The 22538-nt window shown below is 34.4% G+C and overlaps 1 protein-coding gene across 7 annotated transcripts in view; it reads left to right on the forward strand.

Annotated features, from left to right (window-relative positions):
• Braf (B-Raf proto-oncogene, serine/threonine kinase) overlaps positions 1 to 22538 on the forward strand; it is a 158761-nt gene that overhangs the window by 83024 nt on the left and 53199 nt on the right. For 4 of the 7 annotated variants that reach the window (XM_033764498.1, XM_033764500.1, XM_033764501.1 and 1 more), the window contains exons 4-10: positions 3363 to 3466; positions 4296 to 4398; positions 8205 to 8353; positions 9593 to 9712; positions 14001 to 14160; positions 18596 to 18631; positions 18950 to 18986. In XM_033764498.1, coding sequence (XP_033620389.1) covers positions 3363 to 3466; positions 4296 to 4398; positions 8205 to 8353; positions 9593 to 9712; positions 14001 to 14160; positions 18596 to 18631; positions 18950 to 18986 — 709 coding nt within the window. Of the gene's footprint in view, positions 1 to 3362; positions 3467 to 4295; positions 4399 to 8204; positions 8354 to 9592; positions 9713 to 14000; positions 14161 to 18595; positions 18632 to 18949; positions 18987 to 20346; positions 20467 to 22538 lie in introns of all 7 variants that reach the window. The other 3 variants (XM_010631655.3, XM_010631656.2, XM_033764502.1) reach the window with 2 other exon arrangements.

Consider the following 22538-nt stretch of genomic DNA (forward strand, 5'->3'; position numbering starts at 1 on the left):
AGGAGGCTAACATATGATTATAAGTTCAAGGCTAACCTGGGCTACATAGTGAGTGCAAGGCTAGCCTGAACTATATAGGGAGACTGTCTTAACTCACCTCAATTGCTAATGAAGTAATTAATTAACTGGAGTTTTTATTTTTATGTGATCAAGACAGCAGTTTAACAGTAAGATGTTACCCTTGTGAGTCTTGTGGTTACTAGTTCTTTGCCATTCACATCCAGCATGATCAAGGGACAGACTCAACTCTAAACGTGCTCATACCTTAAGACTTTTGTAGTATAGGCTACCTCTTTGTTGTACTTAAAGGCCATATTGTAAATATATTATATCACGTTTTTTCTTGAAAACAATACTGTGATTAGTTATCAGTCCTGAAAGAAGATTTGACATTAAGATAAATTATAAAATTGGGAAGCTAAATATTTGGAGCCTATTACTAGAGTGCATGAAGGAAATTGCCTATCAAGTAGAGGGGTGGATAGCAGGCCGAGGCCATTATTAATGACCTTTTGTGCCACAGTATGGAATTTGAATCTTGCCCTGTATATAATATTTTAAACACACTAATGAAATTTGATATTGTATCTTAGAATGGGTTCAGTGCTGAGTTCAGGGGATTCACTTTGCATGAACTCTCTGAGATGTGTTTCAGAGATCGTGTCTGAGGCTTTCATCCAATTCTCAGCCATTACACAAAGTTAATAATACTTTCTCTAGATAGATTTCTGTGGTGACATGGAATGAGATAGACTAGAATTTAAAACTAAGGGTAGGGTTCTGCATTAGTGTGGGCAGATGAGTGACAGAGGGAAAGAGTGAACTTTTCAATTCATTATTTCTTGAAAGTACAGCCAGTTTTCATTATTCACAGTAGTTACATTCTATAACTTTGCTGCAAATGCTAAATTAATGAATACTGATCCATTATTCCTAAGGGAAATAGGTAACTGTTACATAAATGAGCTAGAAATAGCCTCTGTGTGTTGGCCCCTTGTTTATTTCTTCACAGCAGACTGTTATCAGTTAACATAAAAGTGTGCCTGCTCCTGTTTTTTAATACATCTGATTATTTTAAGCATAACCCTTCCAAAAAGAATTTTAGTCATTGAGAGCCTACCTCCTTTGCCACCCCCACAAAACTGCTTTACACCCAACATCTGCCAGCCATAGATGAGCTCAATGGCAGAGCTATTAACTCCAAGCTGCTCTTGTTCTTTGGAGTTCTTTCACCTGGAGACTCCCTGCCAGGCCATTAAACAGCCTTATCTAGACACAGAAGGCCCTATGTCCTGACTGTCTCCCCTGGTGTTCTTTGGCCCTAGCTAGCCTCTGGACAGTCAAATCTCCACTGCATGCAAGTCTGTCACAGCATCATCCACCTAAACTTCATGTGTGCTACTGCCACCTTATGGTCATTCCATTCCCCTCGATTGGCCTTCAAATCCTGTGAACTCAGAATAGTTTCCTGTGAGCCTCTGGTCATGTTTTCATCAGTTAATCTGTACAGAACCTTGTTTTATATGTGTTTATGTTTAAAGACCCCTTATTTTCTATATATTGCTGATTTGTTAACATTTAATTCATGGCTGACATCTCTGTAGCTCATGACTGAAGTTTCCCTAATATTTATTACTTCTCTACCAGGCACATGACTTCGCTCTTGTACTTAAGAGCACCAAAAAGCACTAGAGCACTGTTCTAGGAAAGTATTTTAAACAAAAAAGCACAAAATTAGAAAGAATGTGGCGGTACTAAATGGTCTATGGGTGTGATATTTGCATGTACTATGGAAGTTGACAACAGAGTGCTGCCTTGTTCATTGCCTGCTGGAAGGAACCTACATCAGGCATCATAAATTTTCACTGCTCTGCTCATAGCTGCAAAACCAATACAAATATTAATTTTGGAATTATAAATAAATTTTAGCACGCAGACAAATGCACAAATATGGACTCCTGTGAATAATGACCAGCTGTACCATCTCAGTTACTTCTTGAATGTGTCTGATGATGAGCCCTCTCCCTCATGACAAAATTTCACACTGTTGTGGCTGGATAGTTTTAATGGCTGTATGAGCTAAAGTCTGACTCTTGTATTTTCCAATCACAGTTCTAACTACACTTTCTAGATTGTCCTCTCTTTGATGCACTACTTAAATTCAGGGGTTTTATATTTACCTATATCCTATTTTTTTCTCATGCATAGAAATTCCCAGTTTCTTTGGGAACTCTTGGGTTGTTAAATACTTTAAAGTTATTGAAAGAAATGATATGGTTAATTTTATTGTAATTAACACATCCCCTCCTATCTTGCAAACCTCCTCCAATAAAAACTACCCATGTACTTTTTCCACTGCCTGTCTTTTAGTTCTTGTCAGATTCACCCAGGGAGATTAGACAAGGGAAAAGCCAGGCATAGGGATAATTGTCTCTCTCCTTTCCTTTGTCCTTCCTTGCTCTGGTGTCATCTGTACTTCTCCCTGTGTTAGCTTTATTCTATAGCCAGATTTTCTCAGCGTAGTGAGACGGGTGGCCACCTAGCACTCCAGATTTGAGTCATCTTGGCATGTGGCAACTACAGCAGGACTGGGAACTTGTCTCAGCCAGTGCCTAAGTTTCAGTTTAGGGAAGAACTTGTGTGTTTACAGAGAGAAACAAAGACAGACAGACACACACACACACACACACACACACACACACACACACACACACACACACACACGAAGAGATTGTGTGTATGTGTAGCCCGGGCCAATTGCTATTCCTGGAAATATAGGAAACTGATTAGCCAGTTGACGTCATCTGTAGCCTGAAGGTGAAGTAACCCTTGATTGATAGCTTCTCTAGTTCCATGTGTAGATTTCTAAAGGGCAGGAACCCAGAAAAATACAGGTACTACACAACTAAACAACATGTATCACTTATGCATATTAAGACCAAGGTTAGGGGTCAGTAAGATGTCAATCAGTAAGGACCATCATTGTGATTAAAAGATTACAGAGTTTTCGGCTTTGAACAGTGTTGGATCAAAATTGATTTTGCTTTAAATGTTGACAGCTATTATTTCTTAATGGTGTGTACATTATAGTGGGTACTATTTTGGTTTTCATATTTAAAAATACTTCATAATTTTAGTAAAAGACCAAAATAAATCTCCTTCTAAACTGGTGAATAATAATAGTTATTGGATTATAATTTCCCTTTGCTAGAAAGTGAGATACAGAGTTGATGTTGCATTGACCTAGTGATCGGTATGACATTTTTAGAGGTGTTTTAAAAATAAATTATTGAGTTTCTTTTTTAATGATGTGAAAGAAAAGCTATTCCCTTTACCTCTTATGTGTATTTATGATACCATAGGTACCTGCAAGGTGTGGAGTTACAGTCCGAGACAGTCTAAAGAAAGCATTGATGATGAGAGGTCTTATCCCAGAGTGCTGTGCTGTTTACAGAATTCAGGATGGGTATGGTTTGTATGTGTTGTGAAATTTTGTTTAAAAAGAAAAAAAAATCTGACAGTAAGTTTCATGGTTTTCTCTAGGAATCACCCATTCCCAGAGAGCTGAAAATCAACTTTAGGAAAAAAATTCAGATTAATACTAATACCCCCCAAATTAATTAATTAATACTAAGCCTAGAGAAATCTTATAGGCCATTGATAATGTTGTGTGACTGTAGTGTGTTACTCAGATCAAATGACTTCATTGAAGTTTGAGATTTTTACCATTTTTCAACCATTTAGAATATGATATATTTGGGTAGTATATACTTACCCACTCCTCTTGTTTTTAATACAAACTCATAGTTTCACAGAACTTTTATCAAAATTCACATTTTGTTTTGGACTATTTTTCTTTCATAAAATGTCTAACATTTGTTCCAAGACTTCGGAATTTTGAAACCAAATTTTGAATCAGGTCTTGGGACATTTTGTATCTTCAGTACTCTTTTTTTCTGAATTGATAGTGATGTCCATATTTGTGTTTCTTTTTTGTTTTTTGTTTTTTATGGGGACCCCAGGAACAACCCATTTTTTGCTGTTGTAGGTCTTTTCTGGAGCTGACTTGAAGAAAAGAGTACATCTCTTTACCCTGCTGTTTGTCCAAGACTGATACATTTATTTGGGGTAAACTTAAAAATTAATTTATTGCCATTGAGATTTCTAATGATGGAAGATCAGGGAGCCAAACCTCCCTATTACTAGCCCCTCATTAACCAGTTTTCATGTTTTCAGCATGAGGTATGTGAATATTTTTAGGTATGATAATCAAGAAAGGCTTATGTCTTTTTCAGAGAGAAGAAACCAATTGGCTGGGACACTGATATTTCTTGGCTTACCGGAGAGGAATTGCATGTAGAAGTGTTGGAGAATGTTCCACTTACAACACACAATTTTGTATGTATCTTTACATTTTTGCAATATCAAAAATGTTTGCGTTTTCATGAATGTATTTTTACATAATATGAAATATGGATGAGTAATTTTGTAGTTGACATTTTACCTAAGTTGAAAATCAGTTTTGTTCTTTAAAAACTTGTACTTAAAAAGTTTTAATCCTTATGCTTTCTTTTTAACTTTAAAAATAAAGCAATATATGTTTATTACTAAAAGCAAACAGTTTTGAATGGTGTAAAAGTATGTCAAGTAAAAAAATGAAAATTCCTTGCTTTAATAGATTATTGTGTACTCTTCCAAACTTTTTTCAGTATACACAAACATGCTTGTACCTGTAAAAGTTTTTTTTATTTTTTTCTTTCTTCCCTCCATTATTTTCCATTACCTTTCTTAAATCAAAAATTGAGTCATGTTGTGTGATATTCCTCATTTTTTAAAAAATTCAGCAGTATATTATGGACTTCCTCCTGTCAGTACACCTAACTAATAAAGTTAATCTGTTGTAAAAGAACAGGAAAAAAGCTGGGCATGGTGGCACATGCCTGTAATCCCAGGGCTTAGAAGGCTGAGATGGGAGAATTGCTCTGAGTTTGAGGCCAGCCTCAACTACATAGCAAGACGCTGTCTCGAAAAACTAAAAATATAAATTTATTTATTTATAATATAATAAAAGAATAGGATGTTGGTATATTAATTTTAAATATTTTAAATCTTATCATTATAGGGCTAAGCAGAATCTTTCTGCATACATAACTGACACACTTGTGTGTGTTTGTGAAGCATAGGGTGATAGAAGAGGAATGTGGAGTAGCTAAGTATTGCTCTCTCCTTGAGTCTTTTTTCCTGTTTTTTCATTTGATAGAAACTAGTTTAAGCTAAGTGCCGCTGGAACTTCTCATTATTTTACCATACATGTTTAGATATGTTCAGATTCCAGACTAAACATAAGCTATGACCCAGAAGATACACACAACTTTATAAAAAAACATATCCTCACCAGTGTAAACATGTTGCTTCAAATTTACACTCAGATGCATGACTACATATTTTTCCCCTCAGATGTTGTGCTCCTTTCCCTACTTCCATGCTTTTTGTCGCCTCTTTCTTGTCTCTCTTTTTTCCTCCATTATATACACAACAAGTTACACAGAGTTTTCAAACATAGATCAGTGGCAGGAAGGAAGGCAGTTGAGTAAATTAAGAAAGAGAAACTGAGGGCTTCTTAAACTGAACAGATTATCAGGTGAGTAGAAGTATGAATGATCAGAAAAAAGATGAGATGAATTAAAAATGTAGATACCTGTGGAAACATTTTACACTTTTTTATGCTTTGTTTCCTGAGGTTCTTCCAACAGTATTAAAAAATGTTTAGTTTGATAATGGCCACATAAAAACATTAACGAAGGTATTTTTTCATTTCATGTACAGAGACAAATGGAAAAGGAACAAAACTAGAAACAAGCATTTGCCTTTTTCACATACCCTGAAAGTAATACATAGAAAAAGGGGAGAAGAAAAATACACTTTAAAAGCCACATATATGTCCTCAAAAACCCAGAATCACTATGTCAGGATATAATTTTCTTGGTGAAACATTTTTAATAACTATTTTTTCCGTTAAATATGTTTAATGAAAGTAGAATTTTGGTGTTTAAATCAGTTTCTTGTTTCATGAAAATATTTACATGTAATAGAATAGCTTGAAAAACTGTAATGTATATTAATATAGCTGGATAAATGTTGTTATATAACTACAGGTATATTGGGTCATGACACTCACTTCTTCCAAAAACTATCTTTTGTATTATTGTAAAATATATTTATGATTAAAACTTTTAAACATGGAGATGATTGAAATTATACAACAAAGTATGAAATAGGAATCAACTGTGTTCTCATCACTAAGAAATAACTATTGTTAAGAGTTTGGTATTTCTTTATTCAGTGTTTTCTGTTGTTCTGCTTATTATATTTCCAGAACAAGTAAACAGTTAAATAGTTTTCTGTTTTGAAACAGTTTCTGGATTTGGTAAGATAGATTTCTCCCTACACCATTCTGTTTATATGATCACTTGCTCTTTGACGTGGACTTTTTATAGGTTGTCTTTTAAGTTTCGCATAAAGAAATGTTTAAAACAAATTTTGATGGTCTGGATATTCTAATCCTCTAACAAAATTGATAGTTTGTTAAAAGTTTTTATTGTCTTTTAGGTGATTTGTTTTTCTCTTATAGTTTTTCGGTTCTGATTTTCATCCAATTACTTAATAGTTTTATCTTTTATAAATATTTTTATACTTTTTCCCAAACAATATATATCAGTGGTTTTCAAAGTAGTGCCGAAGGGCTTATAATGAGTAATTATATCGGTACGATCTCTTGCTGGCTTCTAATGCTGATTATAAATTTCATTAGCATCGTTTCTAATGTGTGTTATGTGTATTGATGTATGTTACCTTGAAGAAGTAATAAATTCTCCTCTCTACCACTTTACATTTATATTTTCATAATATGAAATGCATGTGTCTTCAAGTCTGGGGAGTTTTCTGTCAAGTGTGTTAAAAGTTTTTAAAGGTGTGGTAACATGTAGTATAGTCATCACTGCTTTCTCAAATTGTAATTCTGGTTCAGCTGTACATTTATTGTATAGATTCTCTTTTAATTAATGAAGACCATCAACCTATAGAAACTATTTTCAGATAGTTTTTGGAAGAAGTGAGTGCCATTTCAGTTGTTAATCATTATGTCCTTGGACCAAAGATGAGGGATTCTGATTCTATCACCTATTTTATAATGTTATGTTTATGTTCTTTCCCTCTTCCCTTCTGTCCTTTTATCCTGGCTTCCCTCCTTTAATCTCCTCCAGAGAAAATTCATTAATTTTTATTAGTTTCGGTTTTAAGCTCATTGTGTGATTATTTTTGTATTATTGACTTTTGTTTGTTTTCAGACAGGGTCTCTCTGTTCCGTTCAGGCTGGCTTTGAACTCACCATGTAGCCTAGGCTGGCCTCGAACTCGCGCTGATTCTTTTGCCTTGGCCTCATGATGTGTTATTATTTTTAGCTAAAATTTCTTTCTTTGTCAACTTTAAACATCAAGTATTGATCCCTGATTCCATTAGAAACCCTCTTATTCATAGCATTATAGCCCTTCCCTACCCATTTATTTTTTTTCTGTGTATATGTTAGTGGGGAATAAGCTCAGAGCTCAGAGCCTTCTCACTAAACTACATCCTCAGCCCTTTAAAATTATCCTGCTAAATCACTGAGTTTCTCAGACTGGGCTTAATCTTCCAGTCCTCCTGCCTCAGCCTCTCAGAGTGCTAGGATTATAGGGATGTTGCTACCACATCCGACTTTTCTTTTTTCAATCCTTTTATTGAAGACCTTTATAACTTTAAATAATACAAGTGTACCTTTATTTCTTGTTCCATCAATGCTAGTTAGTATTGCTTTTCTCTGCTCTTTGTACAATAATTAAATCATATACTTCTTTCACCTTCCTTTTCCTTGTATTCCCTTCTTTTCTCCTTTCATGTAGTCAGGCTTGAAATCAGTTGTTAGTCTTTGTCTCTCATCTTGACTTCTGAGTTTTTAATTCAGATGTTGGGATAGGAGATAAAAATGGTTGGCCCATCTACTATCTCAAACTCCCTGGTGTTTTTCGTTTTGGTGGGTTTTTTTGTATTGATAGTTTTATGATATAAATATATTTAAAATTGTTACTTAAACAAGAGAGTAAACATGTTGATTTCCAAAGAGATTCTTGCACATTTTTTAAAGCCTCTTTGATTTTTTTGCTTTGCAGGTACGGAAAACTTTTTTCACCTTAGCATTTTGTGACTTTTGTCGAAAGCTGCTGTTCCAGGGTTTCCGCTGTCAAACATGTGGTTATAAATTTCACCAGCGCTGTAGTACAGAGGTTCCTCTGATGTGTGTTAATTATGACCAGCTTGAGTAAGTAACCCAGAAGAACCTCTTTTCTGTCTACCATTTTACTTTTAAAGTTTCATAGTGTGAAGCCACTATGTCCTACAAGTAAATAAAGAGGTTCTCTCCAGTAGATACTACAGAGAATTTTTTAAAATATGGTCAGAGAGTAACATGTAGTATAGCCAGCATTTCTCTCCCAAATTGTAATTTTGGTCCAGCTGTACATTTAATTTATATTTTAGATTCTCTTTCAATTAATAAAGATACCTATTCCATAGAAATGACTTTTGGACAGTTTTTGAGAGGGGATGCTTTGTCATTTCAATTAAATGGATTGTTTTTGTTTTGGGGGTTTTTGTTTGTTTTTTGGGTTGGGGGGTTGTTTTTGTTTTTGTTTTTTTAGTTTTTTGAGACAGGGTCTCACTATGTGGCTGAGACTGACCTGGAACTCACTACGTAGCCTAAACTGTTCTCCAACTCACAGTGATCCTCCTGCCTCAGCCTCCCAAGTGCTGGGATTACAGGCGTGTGCCACTATACCCAGAAGGGGATTATTGCATTTTTAGATTGCAGATGAGGGTATCTGATTCTGTCTCTATTTTCCAAATTATGTTTATGTTCTTTCTCTTTCTCACCCTCACCTTCAGCCCTCTTCCTTCATTTTATATGAGAGTAAAATATAAAATCATAGTACTCAGTTTCTTTATAAAGTTTATTTTTGCTGCTGGGGATTTAGCTCAGGGGTGCCACCGCTTGCCTTGAAAGCACACGGTCCTCAGTTTGACCCCTGGTACCAAAAAATATATATATTTTTGCTTTAAACCAGAGTTTTTCTAATAGGTTAGACTGAGTCTGTCATAACTTTTTCTGTCAGTGTTGTTGCTGCTATTCTTAAGATCTTATTTTTCCTGATTACTTCAGCAAACAATTTAACTGTACTTTAAATTATAGTGATGTAGTCTAACTTGGCAATACTTTTTTCTTCTAGTGCTTTAACCACGAAGCATGGTTTTCCCCCTCTAATATGTAGAAATTTACAGAAGAGAACAATTAGCTTTAGAGTTGGAGCTTCCCTTTGAAAGTACAATATAATTGTTTTAATAAGCCTTTAGACAAAAATACAGTTAATTGAATTTAGCAATTGTTTCTGGAAATGGAATTTGATTCCTTATTTTTCCATTAACTATGTATTCTGTCATTCTGGTGCTTCTGGGTTTTACACAAGTTAGGTTTGTTTTGTTTTGTTTTGTTTTTGCCTCACAGTTTGCTGTTTGTCTCCAAGTTCTTTGAACATCACCCAATACCACAGGAGGAGGCTTCCTTAGCAGAGACCACCCTTACATCTGGATCATCCCCTTCTGCACCCCCCTCAGAATCCATTGGGTATGATTTCACTCCCACTGTATAGTGATGTGCTGTTTGAAATGCTTTCTTTTGGATCTTTTGGTTAATTTACAAACCTTTCCAACACTTGATTTGTTAAATTAACGATTTTTTCCCCAAATAACTTATTTTGTCACAACTTTCTGATACAGAAATGGGATTAAAATAGCATAGATTGTTTCAGGACCCATCCTAAAAAAAAACAAAAACAGATAATTTTGAGTTGCTACCTTGTGTTTATCATTTTATTAGGTAATATTAGATATGGAAGTGTGTGGCTTCGATATATAAAAGTAGTATGAACATATGAAACAATGGTAAATAATTTTTTAAGCTTTATAAGCTACAGTTTATGGTGGAATATATTAAACTATGTGATAAGAATATACATAATTTTCATTTTTATAGAAAATAGAATAAAGAGAGAAAAGAGCAAGAAAATTTAATAAAGAAGATGGGATCTGAACTAGACTAGAGTCTGAGTGAGCATAGGAAATGAAAGTTTGGCTATAGGAGATGGAAAAGTGGCATAATTAAAGAGCTAGTGAAGAAAGGCTTGACTGAATTAAGAAGTACCATGTGTAAAACCCAATTACAGAGAGTATTAGAATTTGCTTGACACAAGAAGGGAAAAGCAAAGGTTTTCAAGCAGATTACTAGCCTGATGAAAATGGTTTTAAAGAAAGAATCATGTAGCAGTGAACTACAGATGGACTGATAGAAAAAAGTCTAAGTGAGGAATGGCAACTACGTAGTGAAGGCTGGCAGACAATGAGGTCCTGACCTGGAGGTAGTGACAGTGCAGAGAAGGACAGTTGTTCATAAAGTGCAAAAGAAAAATCAATATAGCTGGGCATGGTGGCACACACCTGTAATCCCAGCACTCAGGAGGCTGAGGCAGGAGGATCACTTGAGTTTGAGACCAAAAGGGCAAAAGAAATATCAATATAGGGGCATGGTGGCACACACCTGTAATCCCAGCACTCAGGAGGCTGAGGCAGGAGGATCACTTGAGTTTGAGACCAACCTGGGCTACATAGTGAGTTCCAGGTCAATCTCTTGAGACCCTGTCTTAAAAAAAAAACAAAAAGAAAAAAAAGGAAAAGGAAAAATCAATAGTATTGTCAGTTTCGGAAAATAAAGCAATGGCTTTATAAGCAATGAAAAAGTATCATGTATTTCAACTTCAAGGTAGGAAGAAAATGGACCCGCAACAATGAGTTAAGTGATAGTATGCTCTGGAGCTTTTCTTTTCTTTCCTTCCCTTTCCCTCCCTTTCTTTCTTTCTTTCTTTCTTTCTTGTTTTTTTTGTGAGAGGGACTCACCATGTATTTCAGGCTGGCTGGCCTCAAACTTGGGGCGATCCTCCTGCCTCAGCCTTCTGAGTGCTGGGATTATAGGCATGCTTTATAGATCTGTACTTTCTGTGAAGCCAATCTTCCTAAATATCTCATAGGTTAGAAAAATTAACAGAAGACTTTTGTATTAAAGAGTGGGCATATTTCTCCATTTGGAACAGCTAGAAAATGCAACCACTACATTCTTTTGTCAGGAGGTAACAGTTACCTCCTTTGCTAATCATTTTGTTCCTGCTGGCTCTATCATTAGTTGTATGCAGCTGTGTGTTTTTTAGACAATCAAATAAAAATGTTACTGTTTGTTTTGGTTTTTAATTAATCCTTTAGCTGTGTGACATTTTCTCCTGATAGATTCTCTAGACTACAGGCCCTTTATAATGGTGGGTCCCAGTTCTTTGAGCAGAGTTACAGAACACCATGATGCAATTTTAAAATTTGCATATTACTGAATAAAAGTAGTCATTCTGCTGCAAAAGTTTTGAATATTCTAGCTTAAAAATGAGATCTAGGACTGGGGATTTAGCTCAGTGGTTCCACCACCTTCCTTGAAAGCACAAGGTCCCAAATTTGATCTCCAGTACAAAAAAAAAATCTAAATTAATGGTGATTTACTAAACAATTGTAAAGACTTTAAAATTTTTTATTTGTATTGATTTAAAGATACAGCAGGATCCATAAACATGTATTTTGTGGAGGGAGCCAGTTGGATTACTGCCAAGTTACTTAGAATATAAATTGCCTTGGTCTAGGTAAAGACTTCCCAGTGTGGAAACTCAATTTTATCAGTTCCCACAAATGATTAGAATTAGTAACTAAATAAATTTACATTCAACAAAATCAAAACAGACTAAGAGTACCAAATAATTGATTTCAATAAGAAATATACCAGCTATATAAGTCAGATATCTTATCTTAGATGGATCAGCACCTACTGCTCTTTTGGAAAATGGTGATGGGAAACCATATTATAATCAGAAGAGTGTTTGTGTTAAGTATAGAATTAGGACATGGTTCAGACATTTAATACACTTGATAATGTGAAGTATTCTCTAAAATTGTTATACTTGCCCTTACTGCTAAATAGCGTGGACCAAGGAATACATTCCCCACCAGGTGATATTAGCCTCTGATTTTGTATAATAGGCAGAAATCTCATCTTCATGTACCGTATAGCCATTCTTTTATTCAGCTATAATAATGAGATTTACCATATTAAATGCATGTGTTTGATTTTCTTGCTTCTGAATCATTCTCTCTTGCATGCATAGTTCCAATTTGCTGCTTCTGTCATAGTCCTGAGGAGTAACTTACTGCCATTTCTGTCTGTACCAGACCAGTTATTTATTACATGGTCCTCTACAGTTCTAGTTCGTTCAGGCCTTTTCCAGTTTTAAGTCTGATTTAAACTGGACTGTTGCCCTAAAACCTAATAGCAGCCTTGTAAATAGTTTAGCAGTCAGTGTACTTCCCAAAACATTAACTTCACCCAGCATTTCTTAGCAAAGGACATTTGACTACCTAAGGCAAGAATAAAGGCAACTATATCACAATCTAAGAATTTCTCAATAAGCAGGAAGCATAAACAGGGTGAAATGTCATGCTAATTTCCCAAAAGATGAGTTAACTAAAATTGTAATTGGGCTCATTTTTAGAATTTGACATTTTATTATTTGCATATCGATTCTAAATGGATTCGTGTAGTTACTATGAATATATACAATCAAAATTTCTTTCCCTGTCTTTAATGTGTTCAGAAAAGTAAAACTATAAACTGATAATATAGTTCTGATTCTGTTGAGATACTTTATTCAATGGCTTTTTGTCACTGTTGAACTTTTGCTCCGTTCTTTTTCCTACTATATCATTCCTATCCAAATCCTCGCCCCTCACAAATGGCTTTTTATTCACTCAACGTTGTTTTTCTGTCCTAATAACTGAGAGTTTGCAGGAGATAGGGTAGAATGATAACCAGTATATAAAATGATTTTGTGAACGCAGTCATTTATTGGCCCTGATGGAGCTCAGCAAGACAGCTGTGCCTCACAAACCCAGTGACTCACTGCCTTGAAACTGGGGGTATCTTTTCTGAAGAGCATATAGACTCTTTGTAGGTGCTTACAGTTTATTCTTAAAATTTCAGGTTTTCTGTGTTAGATTCACTTTAGAGCCAGTGAGAGAGCATAGACTTCGTTACTTTTCTGCAGTACCAAAACAGGTGACCCTGTGACCTACTTTGGTGGTTTGATAAAAAAGCAATTTTTAAAAATATTTGCTTTAGTATTTAGTATATGATTTTCTGTGTCTCTTATATCAGTACTTGGACATGATAAAAGTTTCACAATGCAAGATTTTGGCACTATGAAGGTCATATTCTGAATTTGGAAATGATCTTTTGATATTGTTCAGAATTTTCATTCAATTCTGATGGTAAAGCAACTGGTGCATCTTTCAGGTCCTGAAATGCATGCAAGTCTCAAAACACAACTTATAATATATTTCACAAAATGTTTATTGTAGTAACCTCAGATACCAAGAAATACAAAGTTAGAAAAAACATTAGCTAATTTTGTTGTCAGTCTCTGCCTAGATCAGTTTTGTATGGATAAGAGCATCTTCAGTTGACTAGATGCAGGTTATTTCTAGCCATTTTGTAAGCACAGATTCCCTGGAATTTCCTGGGTAAGAATCAGTGTTCTTATCACTAATAATCCCTGCACCCTCTGCTCTAGAAACACAGCTTTGGTAGGAGTCATTGTAGTGTGTTAGTTTATTAAACTTAATGCTTTTCATACAGCCATTGTTGCTGGAATTCCTCTGCTCCAAAGATTTTTATATTAAATAAGAAAATCTTTATATCTTCCATTTTTAAATATTGTCTCTATGTATATAGTTTCTCTGAATCTTACCTTCCAATGACTTGATTTTTCCAGGCCCCCAATTCTCACCAGCCCATCTCCTTCAAAATCCATTCCAATTCCACAGCCTTTCCGACCAGCAGATGAAGATCATCGAAATCAATTTGGGCAGCGAGACCGGTCTTCATCTGCTCCAAATGTGCATATAAATACGATAGAACCTGTTAATATTGATGTAAGTATCCATTGTTGCTACAACTAAAACATTTCAGGTGTATTTCTTTATTTTTCCACTATAATTACAATATAGATCAGAAATAAGTGCCATCTTTCATTCATCATAGTTATTTTAAATGCTAGGGCTTATATGAATCTGAGACCAGAAAAGTCTGTAATCTTCCCTGATAAATACTTCACTGGTGCCAAATTACAGGGTTATTCTGACTATTTTAGGATATCATCTCTATGAAAGTTTTATTAAAATGGTTCAAATAGGGCCAGGGATTTAGCTCAGTGGTGCCGCCACCTTCCTCGCAAGCGCAAGGTCCCAAGTTCGACCCCCTGTACCAAAAACAAAACAAAATAGTTTAAATATCAAAGGATTGATAGAGGCCTTTGCGGAACCCATGAAGTCCTCTAAAATGTTTATAAAATTTATTATGATTGTGCTATAAAAGATCAATATGAAATTTATAATTTCAGTTGTTAGTGTTATCAGCTTGGCATAACCAAGAAAAACATGATTCTGTATTTAAGAATTAGCATGTGGTTGGAGCTATCATTTAAATTTTAGAAAAACTTTATTATAGATTTTATTTTTCAACATAAGGTCCAAAATTAGACTTTCTTCTCACTTTTTTACTATGAAACTTTTTCCCTTTTGGGGAGGCAGGTCATTTACTTAGCTTTTTCCTGGTGCCAGTTTTCTTTAACTAATACGTCCTTTGAATACAAAGGAAGAAGTAGGAAAGGGAAATGCAGAAATTAAAAGTTTATGAAATACTAAGAACCCAAAACATACTTTTACATTAGGTCTGGTCTGAGTACATCCAAAATTGTAACCTTCATTGTTACTTTCAACAGTAACATCCTTTTAAACTATTTTCTTTTTCTCTAATTGTGACCACTGTTCTCCTAGTCTCTTAGCCTTGAACTTTTGAAGTATCACTTTATATCTTATCTTTTCATCCTTCTCATAACCAAACGGTCATTACCTTTTCCTGGGCATCTCAAACTGTCTTATTTATCACTACCACTATTTAGGCCCATATTTCTTCATTTAAACTACTTACTAAATTTACCTCCTAAATGGATTTCTCACAATTGATTTCTATTTCCATTCTTTGTGCTATTGTAAAGATTATTTTTAATAACATCTTTATTACCATCTATTCCCGTATTTCAAAACTTTCAGTGACTTAGCATTCCTAACAAGATAACCTTTAAACTTTAGCTTCATTTATGTTCCACCAAAAAGATTTACTTTTGACTCTGGGTTAGCAGTTAGAAATTAAGGATGCGTTAGCACATGATATTTGCCCTCTAGGAAGTTGAAGTTTAGTGGATGGATCAGATGTATACATAAATAATCACAAAAAATAGAACGGTAGTTTAGAGAAAGATTAACAAACTCTGACTGGATCTAGGAATATATTGCAGCAGGGATAGCAATGAAACTAGATTGCAAAAAGTGAATGAGTAAGAATGTTTATACACCAGATAGGGAATTAAGAAGGAAAGCTATTTGTTACAGAAGTAGTACAAAGGTATAGAAGTGCCTTTACGTGGATATAATTGATAGTTGATGTTGTAGGAGTTTAGGGTTCAGAAGGTTGGTGAATGATAGAAGATGAAACTAGTTAAAGTCCAGGCTGAAAAGCTTTAGGTATTATTCTAAAGTCTCTAAAGTAGTAGTAGGGAGTCTGAAACACTTTTGAGTATGAGAGGTCAGCTCTATATTTTAGAAAAATCTTTGATGGTAGTATGGAAGATAGGTCAAATGGGTACCACATCTAAAGGCATTTAGCTATGTAGCTTTTGCAGTATTGCAGATAATAGGTAATAAAGGTTTAAACTCTAGTAGTAGCATTGGTGGTGAAAGAATTAGTAAGTTTGAGGGAGGAAACAATAAATGAGTGAATTAGTAGTAAGACTTTTAGGAATCTTAAAAGTGGCTACTATTTATGAGTGCTTATTGTGTGGCAGGTACTATGTATTATGCTGAGTGCTTTAAGGCAGTTTCTTGTCCCGAGTTTTAACTCATGAGTTAAGTACTATTGTTTTTACTTTGCTGTTGTTTACTGTTATGAAAGTTAGATATACAGAGGTTAAGAAATATACCCAAAACCACACAGCTGATACATTATTAAAGTGGGCTTCAGTGATTTGAACCTGGTCTTCCTTTCTTTTGGTTACCTGTGATACTGTGTAGTAGTAGGGAGAGATGATGGAAGAGGTGTAGACCTTGATGCCCAAATTTCTAGTTCATAGATACCTGGCTTATAGACCTGGACAGGATTTATTTAAACAAAAATGCTAACTTTTAATTTGGAAATACTAACTTTAAAATATCTATGGGACTTTGAGGTTTAAAAGTCCAAGAGGAGTTGAACATAAGGAGATATAGATTTAGAAGCAAATTAGCATATTTGTGGCAGTTAAAGTCATGGATTTAAGTGATATTGTTCAATAAATGTAAATTAAGTGTAAAATGTAAAAAGAGGCCAGAAAGTGCAATAGTTGAGGTTTAGGCATAGGTTGTTGTTCTCTTGTCACCCTTATGGGCTCTTCTTCCTAAGCGTAGCTCCAGATAGCAAAAACAAGATAGTATTGCTGAGATCAAAGGGAGAAAAAAGGACTTCAGGAAAACTGTAGTGGTTGATGTCTTATTAAGACTGAAATGACTATTGGTTCTGGCAATTAAAATGTTATTTTGGGTCTCAGAGGATAGCTCCCATAATAGAGTGCTTGCCTAAATGCCTAAGTCCCTGGGCTCTACCCCAGTACCATCAGTATTTTTTAGGAAACAGGAAAGCAGGCAAGGAAATAGGATAGGAGCTTTGCTTGTAAAGGAATGACGGAGAGCTGTAGCTTGATACAGGGCTAAGGAGCAGTTGTTTTTAATGTAAGAGACTTCAGGATATTTATAATTAGAAAGGAAGAATCCTGTGAAGAGAGGTTGAAGATAGTAAAATAGAGAATACTTGACGTAGTAAAATTCCTTGAACTTGGAAATGATGTACCACTGAGGTTATTGGGAATTAAAAGATGGGCATAGCTCTTTTTGTACTGTGTGATGTTGGGTAAATACTTAATTCCTGAAGTAGATAATGTTTGCCTCCTGTAGTGGTTTGAAATGCTTTTTATACCTGCTACAGATTAAGAACTACAGCTAATAAATTATAGCTAATACTACTGTATAAATATAGATAGGCAGGACTGAAAGTTCTTTAATGTTTATCTCTATCATGCTAAACAGAAGGGATATAAGAGAAAGAATATAAGAAAGTGGGGAAAAGTTCGAAATAGCCAGTTTTGAAGTGATAGGCTATCCTGTTTAACCTAGAACAAGTAGAAAAATTATCAAGACACTTTAAGAACACATTTGAAATTAAGATGTAAGTTCATATTGGCACTAGCAGTACCTTATAACAGTAGAGAAAGGCAAATTTGGTTAATCCATAGTTTTTGTGAGTTTCAAACTGGAACAGCAAAAAGAAAATAGACCTTTCTCTTCTGGATCATTTGCATTTCTACACTCCTGTCTTTTCCTCAAACCACAGTTCAGAGACATTCCTTTGAATGCTCCATCAGTGACCAAATAGTTTCTTACAGGTAGCACTAAAAAATCTTATCACTAGTACACTTAGCAGTAACTACACAACAAACTGATAACTTTTATTATATTTTTAATAAATATTTTTCATGTGTATATCTCACTTCAGTGAGGTTGTGGATTATGTGTTTTGTTTTAATTAAAAATTGAAAACTCTCAAAACCACAGAAAGGTAATGAGATTACCAGGATCTCATTACAGTTGCTGATAACCACGCAACCACTGATGCCTACCACTTTGAAGTTATATGAGTATTTGTTGATGCTGTAAAACATGAAGGCCTTATGTAATACATTGAACATGATAGAAATATACCTGTAAAGAATATACTCTTTATTTTAGCCAGTAAGCTAGAAGCTGCCTGTTTGCAAAGGGCCTAGAGACATTTGGGGCCACTCAATCCTGCACATTCACGTTAAATAAATCAGTCCAAGTTCTGCCTATCCAGATCCAAATTGCATTGCCAGGAGAGACTCCTCCACTTCCAACATTACTGTAAAAAGCTATATTTTAATAATAGAGACATTTTAACAAAGTTCTTATTTGAGTTGTTTTGACTAGTGTGTCCTTGTACGCTCATATTTTTGTGATGGTATTCAGTGTACTTTTAATTTTGTATTTTTTTCTATTGTAAACATGTTTCATGATTTAGCTTTCAGAATTGTTTTGGTAACTGCATAAATACTTCATTAAATTGATATACTATGACTTAACCATATTCTGTCAGAATTCCTGTAATACAAAAATAATCATTTCTTATCTTTTAGTATGACAGATAATGTTGCACTAAACATCTTTGTGCATATCATCTTTTTCTTCTGAATTATTTCCTTAGGAAAAATTCCCAGAAGTGGAATTACAGGATCAAAGGGTATGAACATTTTTATGGCTCTTAATATGTGCCAGTAGAATTTTCTTTAAGGATTGCTGGCCATTTTGATTGGCCTGAAATGGATTTCATTTGATCAAGACCATTGAATGATCCTTTCAGAATAGGGTTAGATTGCCAAGTACTTCAAAATTTAGTTTTTATCGTGTACACTAGTTAATTTCATATTCTCTGTTTTGCAAAGAAATGCTAAGACACGTGTCTTAAATTACTCTTTCTGTTAATGTATAGTGGAAAATTCAGTGTTGTCTCTTTCTTACTGTATGCTTTGAATAAATATACTTTACCATTTATTTCTAGGATTTGATTAGAGACCAAGGGTTTCGTAGTGATGGAGGTAAGTAATGATTTCAGTTTTTGTAAAAATCTAGGAAAAATGCAATTGCTTTGCTGCTTGTCTCTTTTATATTTGCTTCTTTCATGAAACAGACACAGAGAAAAATGTGTAGAGAAAAATCTAAATTTTTTTCAATAGTATTTATCATTTATTACTAATAAAATGTTAACTAATTCATGAGTAGAGAAAATGAGGGAAATGAAAGAGTCTTAAGTATATGATCTACAGTTTTAAAATACTGTACCAAGGAGAGGTCCTTAAATATTTTACTCACTTTATTTCTACCATCTCCAAAGCTGGAGCTCCTAAGTTTGCATTGGAGGCCTCCACTGATACTTAAAGATTGAGCTTAGTATCAGATAAAATTTAATTTTGTGAAATCATTCTTGAAGTATTATTGGATTGCCTGCCACAACTTCTCAGTTTGTCAGACTTTATTAACCACTACCCTTCAACATTCTGGAAGTCCATGAAATGTACATTTTATAGAATGAATCCATAATAGAAAAACTCAGTTGCCTCTTGTTTAGTAAATAAAATGAGCAAAAGAGACATTGAATTGAGATTTCTTAGAGAATTTTCATTTATTATTCACTAGCAAAGACAAATAGCTTATGAAAACATTTTTTTATAAAAATTAACTGGGCCTATATGTTTTCTAAGAGATCATAGTTGACACTATCTTGGCATCTTCTTGAAGGAGGTCTTCCATATCTCCCTTCTCAGCTGTCTTCTGCCTAATAAGACCTGTAATAAAACTGTGTATCATGCTTAGAGCTAGTCTCTCCACTTTGACCCTTCTGTATCTTCAAAATATCCAAACCCAGATTCCAAGATATTTATATTGAGTAAACCTTGTATAACCTTCTTTTGTTATATTTCTGTACAGCTGTGATGCTACTAAAATTGCTAAGCCTGCATTATATACTCTGGACTTAGTATTAACTACTGTAGCGCTTAGTTATACAAAGGGTTTTTTTCTGTTTGTTATTCTGTGAACCCACCAATTAAATGTTGCTGCCAGTTTGATTTTCGTATGTCTTTATAGCTATGGCTTTTGATAATTTTGCCCAGTACATCCAGCATTTAAATGTTGCCATCATATTAGCGTCGTAGAGTTAACTTTGTCATAAACACAGCCTGCTTGGTACCTAAAATAAGTGGCATTTCTTGTCCATTTTATGAGTCACCTTTTAAAATATCATTGGGAGTTTATGAAAATTAGCAGTTTTTTTAAATGACCAGAATTATTTTGTGAAGCAGGCTTCAGTTCATCTTATTTATTCCCCGTGACTTCTTTCATTTCTTCTGTGTGTCTGTCTTCCTGTGTTTGCCTGCCCCTCTCTTTCTCTTCTAACAGCCCCCTTGAACCAGCTGATGCGCTGTCTTCGGAAATACCAATCCCGGACTCCCAGTCCCCTCCTACATTCTGTCCCCAGTGAAATAGTGTTTGATTTTGAGCCTGGCCCAGTGTTCAGAGGTAGTTGGGCTCTTCTTTCTTGTTTTCACCCAAAGCAAACTAAATATAAACTACAGATGCTGTTTGTGCCTCACCCTCACAGCGTGTGTTTGTAAGTGTGAGAGTTTTCCGTACTAAATTGCTGCTTGGCCTGGCTGGAATGCTCTGAATGTGCTTCTCACACATACTCACTATTGCAAGCTTTCTGTTTGCTGTCTGTCATAAACTTTTAAAAGCAAGAAAGTTCTGAGCTAAGATTTCCATCTTGTTTTTGTTGTTGTTGTTGTTGTTGTTGTTACTTCTTGGTCTTCTTAACCTCAGAGGGTGGGAATAAATAAGGTGTGGGAGGAGAGTCTGTGATCAGGATTCCATTTTATTCATTAAGTGATGATGTTGGTGACTTAATGTTTGTTAGCAGTTTTTGTAATTTTTAAGCAAATAAAAATTTTAAGCGAAAACCCCTATTGCAATATTTTTAGTAGACTTTTGGCTTTTTTTTTTTTTTTTTTTTACATTCTTTATCAGTAGTTTTTTTGTTTGATTTGTTGGTTGGCTTTTTCCCTGATATGAGATATGTATATTTTATATAAAAACTAGGAAGTTGCTTTAAAATGTATAATATATTTTAGCTGTTTCAGAAATTTTGAGGATTTATAATTTCAGTTATGCTCAGAGACAAGGGAAAAATTACCAGTATAGGGCCAGGGATTTGGCTCCATGGTTCTGCCGCCTGCCTCGCAAGTGCAAGGGCTTGAGTTTGAACTGATTTTTAAAATTTTGATTCAAAATTGGGACAGATATTTTGGTATAAATTCTTTAAAGAATTATATTTACTAACTCTTACTGCTAATTAGTGACTGATACTTAACTCTGAGTATAGGAATTATGTTTTAGATTTTGGCACTGTCATCCCAGCTTTATCTCGGAAAATCCACACAATGGGATAGTAGTCATTCAGTACTAATATAATTCAACTTAGTAGTGTAGTTAGTATGTTACTGAGTAGATTATTAACTGTGAAGCCTGGATAAGCAGGTAAGGCTTTATAATGTTGAAAATTATCAGTGGCACGTAGAAAATAGTTTGTTTTCTAGTTAGAAGACATTTTAGATACCATTTTCTTCATATGAGATCATGGATATTTCACATGGTAGTTTATTATGATGTAATGATAAAACTTCTACCCAGATTTAACATTTAAATATTATCTTTGGTGTCCTTGTTCTGTAAAAGATCATGGCTATCTACATACACATACTAGTAATCCTCACCCTTTTTTTAAGTTTCTTGATATTCTATGTATGAAAATATTACCTATAAATCTCAGTCCTACTCAGCTATCCTCAGGCCCCACTAAGAGTTATCCATGAGCCCTCCAAACCAGGTGCCACTGTATGTAAACTTAGAATGTTTGCCGGAGTTAGCATTTAGAAATGTACCCACCAGAAAATTTGCAGTCCTACCAACTGAGTCCCATTTCTAAAAAGTACCCCTCAGCTCACTTGGCTGATAAAATATTGGAATTTGTAGTAAGTTGGCTTCAAAATTGTAGGATTTACTTTGCTCACCTTACAAAGGCAGAGATTTTTAAGAAAATCTCAAAAAGCCTACTTTGCTATTACATTTACTTTGATGTACAAGTAACAAATAATCTACGTATGCTCAATAGAAAAAGCCTCCGGGGACTACTGACCATTAATCTTTTAAATAGTAGAGCTTATACTTTGGGATTGTAGTTAAAGTTAGTTGTTAATATGAAAGAGCCAGATATTTTCAACATTAAGGCCATTATTAGAAGTTATTCATTTTGGGGTTTTCATCTTGTAAAATGTTGATTGGCTACTGAAATAATATAAAATAATTAAAAGTATACTTTTAATTGGTCTTGCTTTTTTGATTTTTTAGTGAAAGACACAGAAACATGAGAGTATTCTTTAGTATTTGTTGATTGTTTTCAATTTTTTTCCTATATTTTGCACCAGTAAACAAAGTATGTTTCTATCATTAGAGGTCAGTAGACTAGAAAACTAAATGTACCTCTAATCACAAATAAGGCCTTTTTTTTTTTTTTTTTTTTTTTTTTTTTTTTTTTT

The sequence above is a fragment of the Fukomys damarensis genome, unplaced genomic scaffold (assembly GCF_012274545.1).
Source record: "Fukomys damarensis isolate Sample0158 unplaced genomic scaffold, DMR_v1.0_HiC HiC_scaffold_16, whole genome shotgun sequence".
Classification (NCBI taxonomy): Eukaryota; Metazoa; Chordata; class Mammalia; order Rodentia; family Bathyergidae; genus Fukomys; species Fukomys damarensis.